This window comes from Microtus ochrogaster, chromosome 4 (genome assembly GCF_000317375.1).
Source record: "Microtus ochrogaster isolate Prairie Vole_2 chromosome 4, MicOch1.0, whole genome shotgun sequence".
NCBI classification, from domain to species: domain Eukaryota; kingdom Metazoa; phylum Chordata; class Mammalia; order Rodentia; family Cricetidae; genus Microtus; species Microtus ochrogaster.
This window is the reverse complement of record NC_022011.1, coordinates 75933947-75945704: the sequence shown is the minus strand read 5'-3', so window position 1 is coordinate 75945704 and position 11758 is coordinate 75933947. Positions and strand designations below refer to the sequence as shown.

The 11758-nt window shown below is 41.3% G+C and overlaps 1 protein-coding gene and 1 pseudogene across 4 annotated transcripts in view; one reads left to right on the top strand and one right to left on the bottom strand.

Annotated features, from left to right (window-relative positions):
• Positions 1-11758, top strand: part of Cobll1 (cordon-bleu WH2 repeat protein like 1) — a 142192-nt gene that overhangs the window by 83410 nt on the left and 47024 nt on the right. For all 4 annotated transcript variants that reach the window (XM_026778673.1, XM_026778676.1, XM_026778675.1 and 1 more), the window contains 2 exons: positions 1437-1625; positions 10617-10818. In XM_026778673.1, the coding sequence (XP_026634474.1) occupies positions 1437-1625; positions 10617-10818 (391 nt within the window). The remainder of the gene's footprint in view (positions 1-1436; positions 1626-10616; positions 10819-11758) is intronic.
• Positions 10936-11364, bottom strand: LOC101991421 (annotated as a pseudogene).

Sequence of the window (11758 nt, the reverse complement as noted above, 5' to 3'; positions counted from 1 at the left end):
TGGTGGCTCACAACCATCTGTAATGAGGTCTGGTGCCCTCTTCTGGCCTGCAGGCGTATACACAGACAGAATATTGTATAATAAATAAATAAATAAATAAATAAATAAATAAATAAATAAATATTTTTTTTTATAAAAAAAAGAATCCCAATAATATTAACAGTTCTAGCATTGTCCAAAAGTCCAAAGTATCTAATGGGACCCAGGAAATAATAGGAAAAATATTGCGAGATTTAGAGATCCAGTTGCATATGCTGCATCTGTTCAGAGAAAGAAGTTCTGTGTACGTGTTTGGAAGCAGAGGGTAAACTAAGATAGACTATCATGGACAGATCAGGTTTATCTGGATTGAGAAATAGGGCATACTAGAGTGGAGAGAATGGCAGACTCGGGAGCCTTTGTGAGGTATATAGTACAGTAAGTAGTCCATCCTGAGACATTGTTAATGTAGCCACATGAAAGACGAGAAATGATACTCTTAATGTGTTAGGAATGACCATTTGCTAAACTGCATGAAGGCCAATATAGATTCTGTTGTCTTCTTCTAAAAGTGTATATTCATTATTCGTAGATAGCTCTGGTTTGCATCAGGACGGTTTCATACATGCATAGAATGGCATTCGCACGTGTCCCTCCCCTCCCTTCCTCCTCTCTTTCCCCTCTCCTTGTCGCCACTGCCATTCCCATAGATAGTTGTTTCTACTTTTAGGTCATGTGCAGAGAAATGATTCTGTGTATCTGTATAAAAGCTGGGGTCCACAAATGAGTGGAAACAGGCATTATTTGTCTCTCCAAGTCAGAATTCACTTAATATTAAAATCTTCTGTTGCATATCAGCTTTATTACAAGTGACATAATTCCGGTCTATAGCCGAATGAAATTCTGTTATGTGTACATATACCTGTTTTCTTTATGCATTCCTCTTGATGGACACCTGACGTGATTTCACAATGTGGCTCTTGCGCAGTAACTATCCTAGAGGAAGGATCTCTATGATACATTGACTTACTGTCCTTTGAGCAAACACCTGGGAGGGGCACGCTGGGTCACACAGTCCATCTGCTGTGTTTTTTTCCCCAGAAGCTTCGTCCAGATTTCCAAAGTCGTTTGACCAGTTTACAGTCATACTTACTGCTTGTAAGGGCTCCTTTTCCTGCGCCTCTTAGCATCATTTATTCTTACTTTTATTAATATCCACTATTCTGAGTAGGAGAGATGGAATCTTATTATACTTTAGATTGTTTACCTGATGACTACTGATGAACATTTTCATGTGTTCATTGGCTATTTGTATTTCATGTCTCTTAATTAACAAATTCTGATTTTCCCGGATTTGAAAATAATCTAAATTTAGACTTGGGAGTTTTATAAGATTAGATAATACTAGAAAGCTTCTGTGAAGATATTTTATTTTCTGGGTTTTCTTTTTACTCCAGGAGGAAACCAAAAGCGAAGGCGCCCCTTCCTCCTGCTGAGACGAAGGGCATGGGTGTTTCTTCTTCTGAGGAGCCTGGAGAATCGACTGCTGTCATCGCGGAGCGAAATGAAAATATGGTAGATAAAGACATTGACCTCTCGGTGGTCCTGCCTGGAGACATTCTCAAATCCACTACTGTTCCTGGCAGGTATGCTGCCGTCGCTAAAATACCATGACCCCACTTTCTTCTGCCACCACTGAAACCTCTGGGACATATGTCTTCATTGTTTTTTTCCTCTGACAAAATACATCTGCTGTTATTCAGTTGTTACTGTTTTTTTTTTTAAAGTAAGTGCTAAAATAGTAAATCTCTCACAGCGTTTTAATATCAAGGCTATGTATTCTCAATTCCGTGATTAAGATTTGGGATTTTTACACATCTCGTTCTCTGTTAATATGTGTTAAAAGTAAGCCTGCCCTGATATTCCATTTGCAAGTCGAGGCTGGAAAGCCAGAGCCTGCAGCACACAGTTCTTTCCTCTATTTTCCCTTCCTGTTTCCTCTTCAGGCTGCTGCTGCTGGGATGGAGGAGTTACTTTGCTTATAATGTAGCATTTTCTTACCACAACAAATAGATTTGTATGCAACATTAGGGATTTTTTTTCCCCAGTTTACTACTTTAATTCTATAAACCTGGGTGAATCAAGTAGAAATAGAAAATCAAACTTGTACTAGCAAGGAATGAAGATCTAATTTAGGGGGCTGATGTTTTTGAATACTTAACACAAAGTTGAGAAAAAGGACCAAGGCCCCTGGTAATTTTCCGTTTCGCCCTGAAGTGGAAAGTTACACGAACTATATACCTGACCACACTCACTTCTTACCTCCACCCTTGTGCTGTTATCCAGTAGCATGTGTTAGCAATTGAAGCTGCTTGACCTTAGCATAGCACGAATCTGCGCATGTGTGGCACAAGAAGTAAGCATTGTGTTGGTCATTGCATTCTAATGCTGTGGCTTCCTGTAAAACCCTCACTCAGCATAACTGCAATTTTAGATTAATTAAAGTCTTATGTAACGCTATAATATTATATTGATGAACATAAAATAAATTCAGCATTAGGAAATAATTCATAACTGTCTTACAGTCTCCTTAAATCTTAGTAAGTTGCCGGGCGGTGGTGGCGCACGCCTTTAATCCCAGCACTCGGGAGGCAGAGGCAGGCGGATCTCTGTGAGTTCGAGACCAGCCTGGTCTACAGAGCTAGTTCCAGGACAGGCTCCAAAACCACAGAGAAACCCTGTCTCGAAAAACCAAAAAAAAAAAAAATCTTAGTAAGTTATGTTTTTTTTTTTCCATTTGTTTTTTTGTAGTGGCAAGAGTTTTAGGGTTTCTTGTTTCTTCATGGAACCCTGTTTATGAGGTTGCTATACTTGTGGCTATCCGTGGTGGACTCCTACCTCTGACTGCACTCTTCTGGGGAGGGTGTTGCAGACAGTGACAGTCACATCAGTACACTGATGTCACAGCTTGACTTAAACAGGGATGGGAATTGTCTTGGCGGAGACAGTAAAGCGTATTTGCAGCAGTTCGGTTTTCCTGCTTTTCTCTAAGGTGTATAGATAAGGCTGGTTTCATCACCGGCAAGCCTTTCTTCTGGGGTGCCCCAGGAATCGACTTGGATGACTTGAATTTGTTCCTCCTTTCCTTTCTAGTCTAAACTGATTTTATAATGGTCCGTCTTCTTATTTTTTTTTGGATCTGAGTTTTCTTCATATATGTGACTTGAAGGTTGCGAATCATTTTTGCTACGTGTGTTCTTACCAGGACCCTAGATCTCTTCACATCTTTCACCTTCTAGCTCTTTGGCTTCTCCATTCCTCAAACCTGAGTAATTTTCCATCAGTCAGCTTCTGTGTGTGTTCAAGCCCAGCTGTTGTTGATTTGCAATATTTGCTTATCTATGAAAATGTTTTGTGCCTGAATTGTTAGGATTAAATAACACATGGTATATTGCTAGGATTACATGAAATGCTATCACTGGTTGGCCCATAGTTGCCCTTTTGAGTTGTGGGGAGATGATGCTGAGGTTCAAAGCCAGCATTGGGGAAGTTCTGTATCACCGAGCCATACCCCCAAGCTCTTTTGTACAGGGACCTGATTTCCTTCAGCTAGGCTCTCCCCCGTTTATGGCTCCACACAGATTCCTCTCCATTTGTGCAACAGTGGCAGTTCAGTACAAAATCAAGGAACCGTGGAAATTGGGATATGTTAATTTCTCCTCTGAAATTAAGTAGGTTTGTCCTTCCCTGCCTTCTTTTATATATCTTAAGCCTTACCACATGACTCTTTGTTCTTTGACAGGTACTTTAAAAAAATAAAACCCTCAGTACCATTGAAATTATGAACACCACCCCAGCCCTCCCCGGGACTTCCGTCTGTTCTTTTTCTCCAGTCAGCTTATGTAGGCTCACATAACACTTTATACAAAACATCCTGATAGCCCAGAATCACCTGCTTCATCTCACTTTCCCACTCTTGATTCTTCATGCGCTAGAACGTAGTGTTTCGTGCCACGCTTTCTACATATTTATCCTTAAAAAACAAAGATGCTTTTTTGCCTTTAACGTGTGTGCGTGTGTGTGTGTGCGTGCGTCGTGTATGTGTGCTTGTGTGTGTTCCTGCCTGTACATGTGGAGGCCAGAAGAAAGTGTCAGATCCTCTGGAGCTGGGGAACCAACCTTGGGTCCTCTGGAAAAGTCTTGACTGCTGAGCCATTCTTTCCAAGTAGCGATCACGGTAGAAATGCCCTAAACGGAACTGTCTCTAATTCTTTAAAAATTTTGTTTAGGCTTCAAGTTTTGTTCGTTGGAATTTATTTGCTCCCAGGTTTTAATGTAGCAGCTTGCTTCTAATCGTCTTACCACCCAAGAGCTAACTGTGTGTGGTCATTTTTTTGAGTCTTTCAGATAGAACACTAATGATGATTTGAAATGTCGATGGTATAAAGCCACTGTGTGATTTTGAGTTTGTGATACTTCCTTGCAATACTTTTTAGGTATTTCCCGAGTACGCTAGGGGTGTGATGTGAGTGTGATTAAAACTGTCTTAACAGTTCCAGGAACCGATGAACCATTATTTTAAAAGGTGATAATAAGCACAAAAGTGTTCCAAATAGTAAAATATAGTCTATTTATTAAGAGTGTTAGCTAATGGGGAGACTTAGACTATCATCTCTTTGTAACTGTAAAAGGGGAAAACCTTACGGAAAAAAAGAGAGACCGCCCCAAACTTCAAAGTAGAAACGCCTAGCTAGGAATTACACTTTGCTTCGCGGCTTACTGTGATCTCGGAAACATCAGCTGACCGCTCTTGGCTTTTTGTGTTAAATGACCAGAGATATTTGACATAAAACCTGTGGCTTATGCCTGCTTTGTCTAGTACCACTAAGAGCTAGTCCAACTGGTACAGGGCAGATCAGCAGCCTACTCAGGGCATTCACAGGGAGTAGAGTGCCACCTATTGGAAGTAAGTAGGCTCATAAAAACGACAGGCGACGCCATTGTGAGTCAGTTTCTATTAAAACAAAGCAGGTATGGATAACAGAACTCAAAAGTTTCACAGATAGTTGTGCTTATTGAAAATGTTAAGTAAAACCAGATCTGTAGCCAGCACCTGGGAGCTAGAGGCAGGAAGATCAGAAGGTCATTTATCTTCAGCTAAGTAGCAACTTTGTGACCAATCTGTAAAACATGAGACCTTATTTCAAAAGGACAAGTAAGATGACAACAAAAAATCCCAAGCATTCTTCCAAGCTGGTTTGGTCATTGTCCAAGTTAAGGTCTCTATTGCTGTGATGAGACACCATGACCAAAGACAACTTGAAGAGGCTTATACTTCCAAACGGCTGTTCATCACTGAAGGACGTCAGGACAGGAAAAGAAGCAGGGCAGGAATTCAGGAGGCAGGAGCAGAGGCCATGGAGGGATGCTGCTTACGGGCTTGCTCAGCCTGCTTTCTTACAGAACCCGGGATTGCCAGCCCAAGAATGGTACCACTCACGATGGCCTGGGTTCTCCCCCTCCCCATCAATCGCTAATTAAGACAATGCCCTATGTGCATGTCTACAGCTGGAGCTTTCAGAGGCATTTTCTTAATTGAGCTTCTCTCTTCTCAGATGACTTTAGCTTACATAAAACTAGCCAGCACCACGAGAATTCCACCCCCTTTTTGTTCCCTTTTAATTATTTTCCATGCAGTGACAGGCCCTGGTCCTCAGCTCTGAGTTTCCATTTGTTGTCAGCATATCGAGAACTGAGCTGTGTTTACAGGAGTCTCTTTGAGCTGCTCTGTTAGTTTCTAACAAATTCCTGCTTTCTCTGCTTTTCTGCTTAGCTTCAGTTTCCTTCTTCCGTCACTGTTTTTACTTCTAGTAGACTTTATATGTAAACTTAAACAAATAGGGCCTCTTTAGTGACCTTTTCACCTCACCATTGACGAAGAAAAGCATAACATTCCCTCAAAGAAGCAACATAGTACTTGCAGAACTTTTAGTATTGAAAAAAGGGCTCAGAGACAAGCTCTGACGTTTCTCCTGGTAATTGCAGACTCAGTCAAGTTAATAACAAAGACAGACCATACTACAACGATGCGTGTTGAGTGTGTGTGTTATATTTAGTAGATATATTCTTTTTTGTTAGATTGTTTTTATTTGTGTTAGGATGTAATGATTTGTGTATGTGTGTTGTTGCTGTTGAGACCAGCAGGAGCTCTGGAAGGGGCATGGCAGTTACAGTAGGTCTCTTTTTTAATTAAAGGCTCTTTCTCTCTCTCTCTCTCTCTCTCTGAGACATGGTTTCTCTGTGTAGTCCTGACTGTCCTGGAACTCACTCCATAGTCCCAGCTGGCCTTGAACTCACAGAGATCCACCTGCCTCTGGCTCCCAAGTGCTGGGATTAAAGGTGTGTGCCCCCATCGCCTGGCCAGGGTTTTTCTTTTTTAAAATAACGGTAATTATTTATAATTTGCTATGGAAATAGCATTAAAGGTAAATGATCATGTAAACTACAGTATGAAATGATGGCTCTAAAAGAAAAAAGACTTTTTACTCTCCCTTTGTTTTTAGTGTTGGTTATGAAACCGTTTCACAGTTTAACAATGACCTGTTCAAGCGTTAACTGCCTTCAGGTCTTGCTGGTTGTGTTTGTCTCCTGGTTTCTCGTAGTGTAATTAAGTGCTCCTTAAAGCCACGGTGATCTGTGTTCTCTGTCTTGGACATACAGTAGCAAGTGCCCTTTCATCCTCTGTCAGCTCTCCCCTGCATAGATCTCACGCAGTTGTTGGCATGCATTCGGAAGGCAGAGAAACAGTTCAACGCAAAGCAGTTTTGAGAATTTGTTGAAATCGCATGAGATTCATTGTTAGAGACTGGGGAAGATTTTAAAACTTACCAGAAAGAATCTTACTTATTTTTATGTTGCTTAAAATGTATCTCGTCGCTCATTGTCATCTGTTCCTGTTTTCTAGAGTGCTCTGTTAGCACCCTTTATTCCTGAATCATTACTAAGGGCAAGCACTCCTTTGCTCTCAGCTGTCCCAGATTGAATGAAAAATTTCCCAGGCACCCTGTTGGCAAATGACCTTGTTTAAACATGGGCAAGCTTGGCAATCCACCTATATCATTTCTGCAAGTCTGCCTGTTCTTGGAGCCCTTTATTGCATCGTGACCTGTATCTTTTGATGTCCAACTGGATCTTTAAAACACAGAAATAGAAGCTCTAACCATCCGTTATCAAAACCAGGTTAAGATTACTACTACTCTGTGTCCCAGATACGGAAGTATCCCAGAGGATGTAGGGAAGAGTTGATGAAGCCTTTTATCTCTACGGTAAAGTTCTAACACAAAGCAGGTAGGCTGTTTTAACCATCTGTTTCAACACCGTGGACACTACCTTGAATCATGAGGATGCTAAAATGTAGCTAGAAACTCTGGATTGGAGAGTCAGAAAATCTTAATCCGATGATTATTATAGCTGTCGTGTATATCATGTATAATATGATTTCCTAACCTCCTTTGGTTCAGTCATAGTGGTGGAATAGCTTTAATCGTGGATGCAAGCTCAAATGAAATAATAGACAGGAGTTAAATACAAAAGGTCATCATTTGTTTGTAAAAAAAAGTTGGAGATCTCATAGAGATTCCTTCATATCAAAGAGAGTTTCTAAAGACCTTTTTTTCCCCCTTAACATTAGCTGTTTTAAATATTTTAAAATATGCCTTCCAGGAAATCATGTAATGTAGGTATTGATGATAATATAAAAACAATAATAATAGTAACATTGCATCTAGGTAGTGTGATTAATCAGAATTCACAGCGATGTGGAGATGAGAGGAGACCAGTGCGCATGTCCGTGAGTCTGCGTCCGTCCAGTGCACATGCTCCTTAACCACTTCACTAATTTGCTTTGGGTCACAGATGCTCCTGCCTTGGGCTACAGGAAAATGATACTTTTCTCGAGGTACTCTGTGGCCAAATCTGATTGCTAGCTGCCGTCAGTCACATCACATCAGGACAGTCATTCCTAAACCGAAATTGTTGTCTTTGACCAAAGTACTTTGGCACTTGGCTGGGCTCTTCTCATGTATGTTGCAGGACGACTTTATCTTCTGTGGGAGCGGTATGTGACTAGCCAAGTCTAGCTGTGACCTTAGGACGTGGCCCCTGCTTCAGGTTTGAGTGCTGTCTGATAGTGCTGTGGCTCCTTTTTGGCAGAGTTAGACTGTGATTCTTACCCTTCTGGTGGAGGAAGACTCTCAGGTGTGTTCGTGTCAAAGGCTGTGGAGGCCTCTCTTACGTGTTTGGTATACTTGGAAAAGATACCAGCCCCTTTTTCTGTTGATGGCACAGCTTTGTAGAGAACAAAGCTGCCACGCAAATTTGCTCGAGTTTTCAGTACATATTTTTTTCTAAGGCTTCCTGAAATCCAGTAGCTAGTTTCAAGTTGATTTGAAATTAGAATTATTTCAGTTATTCAGTTAGAATTGAAATTAGACAATCGTTTTTATTGGCATTTATATTTCCCCAAAAATGAAGGGGGTGATTGGTCACAGATTTCCCTAAAGCAAAGTCCACGAAAGCCCCTCTGCCCATGGAACTCACCAAGGCCAGCAGGCCTGGGTCTGAAAAAGCACGGGATAAAACCGGACTTGCTGAACATAGCGGACATTGAGGACTACTGAGAACTCAAGAACAATGGCAATGGGCTTTTGATCCTACTGCACGTACTGGTTTTGAGGGAGCCTAGGCAGTTTGGACGCTTACCTTACTAGACCTGGATGGAGGTAGGCGGTCCTTGGACTTCCCACAGGGCAGGGAACCCTGATTGCTCTTCGAGCTGATGAGGGAAGGGGACTTGACCGGGGGAGGGAGAGGAAAATGGGAGGCGATTGCGGGGAGGAGGCAGAAATCCTTAATAAATAAATAAATTTAAAAAAAAGAAAAAAGAAATAAGAAACAGGACACAGCTGAGCTTGGTGACTCACACCTTTAATCCCAACACTCGGGAAGCAGAGACAGGTGGATCTCTGTGGGTTTGAGGCCAGCCTGGTCTACAAAGTGAGTTCCAGGACAGCCAGAGCTCCACAGGGAAACCCTATCTTGAATAACCAAAACACAAACAAATTAACAAACCAAGAAACAACAACAAAACAGGAACTTTGTGCATTGTTGTGATGATTTTGTCTTAAGTGTGAAAGGTTCAGGATTACCAGGCATTTGAGGAAAATGTCATACAAAAGATTTCAGAATTTCCTTTTCCTAAAGGGCTGACAATTAAGAAAGGCAGGACCACAGTGTTCTGTTAAAGTGAACAAAAACTTAATTGAGGCCTGGCGGTGGTGGCACACGCCTTTAATCCCAGCCCTCGGGAGGCAGAGGCAGGCAGATCTCTGTGAGTTTGAGGCCAACCTGGTCTACAAGAGCTAATTCCAGGACAGGCTCCAAAAGCTGCAGAGAAACCCTGTCTCAAAAAACCAAAAACAAACAAACAAAAAAAAAAACCAACTTAATTGTGTATCAGCAGGTGGTACCCATGGAAAGGGGACTCCCAAGCTGAGAAGTACCCCAAATGCCATGCTGGGTGTGCAAGAATCTTGTGGAAGTTTTTCCTGCCTAGAGATCAGCCATGTATTCTCCTGTCGACCATTAATTGTTAAAAACACAAACACTTCTATTGCTTCACAGAAGGACCCATCAACTTTTTATATCAAGGGCCAGATAAAAACTATTATTAAGCTTTGTAAGCCATACAATGTTCAGGCCACACCAACCTCAGTCTGCCTCTGTAACAAAAAAGCAGCCTGAGACATTATATTAACGAGTCATAACAGTGACAGGTGCAATACGCCCTAAAAATCTCAATTTAAAAAGCGGAAAACAGAAAGGAGGCATAATGGCACACAGCTGTACTCCTAGCACTAGGGAGACCGAGGCAGGAGAATCACAAGGCTGAGGCCCGATTATGGGTACATAGGGAGTTGTGTCTGCCTAGGCTTCCAGCAGATTGTTGGGGGGGGTGGGGCGCAAAGTATAGTGGCTGACATGTGGTGCAGTCTGTGAAAGAGTGTAGTAGAGTTTTTGGAACAGGCATGGCATAATACCTGTGCAGTAACAGCAGAACCTAGGGAATACTGAGTATTCTGTGAGTAATGTGAGTACCCACAGGGCTTGTTAGAAGTTTGGGGGTCCTTATATATTTGTTCACGAAATATATGTTACACATACACGCACAGTGTAAAACCCAAAAGGAGGTATTTTATTCTATTAGTGCTTTGGATGTAGTCTGCTCATGAGCTGAGGACTGCAAGTTCTAACATGGAGGACTGTGTTATAAACCAAGCGACTGTTCCTGGGTAAGGAAAGACTCCTACAATTTATAATGCAAAAATCTGCCAAATAAAAATATGTAGAAAATCTCTGAACCAGTCCTATTCTCTAAAATCTGAAACATTCTAACCATCACCTTTAATCTGCCTGGATTTTGTCTTCTTAATCATGAGATGTTTACGTTGCTCTCACAACTCTGACTTGTGGCCTTGCTTTATGTCTTGAAGACAAACAGGACCAGAGTAGGATTCTCCAAACAGTTAAGTTGCACAGTCTGTTGGACTCTAAGGATCATCCTTTCTCCTGTCTTACAGTAAGCCAATGATGGACTTGCTCGTGTTCCTCTGCGCACAATATCACTTAAATCCGTCAAGCCACACAATTGACTTACTTTCTGCTGAAGAGAATCTCATCAAATATAAGCCAAACACACCAATAGGAATGCTGGAGGTAGAGAAGGTCATTTTAAAGCCAAAATCTCTGGACAAGAAGAAGCCTACACCGATAATCCCAGAGGTAAGAATTCTATCACAGATTTTGATGTTCATATGGCTGAGACAGTCAGTTGATTTTTTTAAGTCAATATTTATGGTTCATCATAAATGAAATAAAATTAGATTTCTTTTTTTTTTTCACAAATCCACTTTTATTTATTTATTTACTTTTCATTGGTTTAAATCCGGGATGGGTACAGCATCACACGGATTCTGTGTCCAATGGCTTTTGCAGGAAGGTTGCTTCGGAATTTGGCACGGACCATGCCACTGTTTCCATGGGCCCGAGTTACTTTCCCCCAGATCACTCTCGTTTTGTTTGGTTTGCCTCCAGGTGTCACTGTTTTGTTCTTTGCTTTATACACATAAGCGCATCTCTTGCCCAAGTAGAATTCAGTTTCATCTCGGGCATAAACGCCTTCAATTTTAAGGAGAGCCGTGTGCTCTCTCTGGTTCCCGAGACCTCGCTTATAGCCAGCAAAAGTGGCCTTGCACCACAGCCTTCCAGACATACTGTCCTTTAGAAGTCCGGTTCCTAGCAGGCCTCCACAGGCGCCAAGATGGCCGAAAGAGCTTAAATTAGATTTCTGATCTGGCTTTTTAGAATATGGTTATCATGTTTCCCCAAACTACTTTGTTATCTGCTGGTTATCCATTCTTGAGTCAACTAGAATTGGGGGAACAATTTAGATATCAAATGCTCTAAAAATGACAGGATTGGCTACATCAGGATCTGACAGTAATTCATGTTTAAGTTATGCTTTGAAATATTTTATATTTACATGATATTTTAAAAAGCCAATAGATATTTAATATATTTGACTTCTATAAATTTTGTAAGTCATTAATATAACATACACTTGTTGAAATAGGAGCGGCGGAGCTGTGTCCCCAGCACCCGGCCGCCTGCACGGCTAGCTTTATACCCAAAATAATTACACGGAAACTGTATTCTTTTAAAC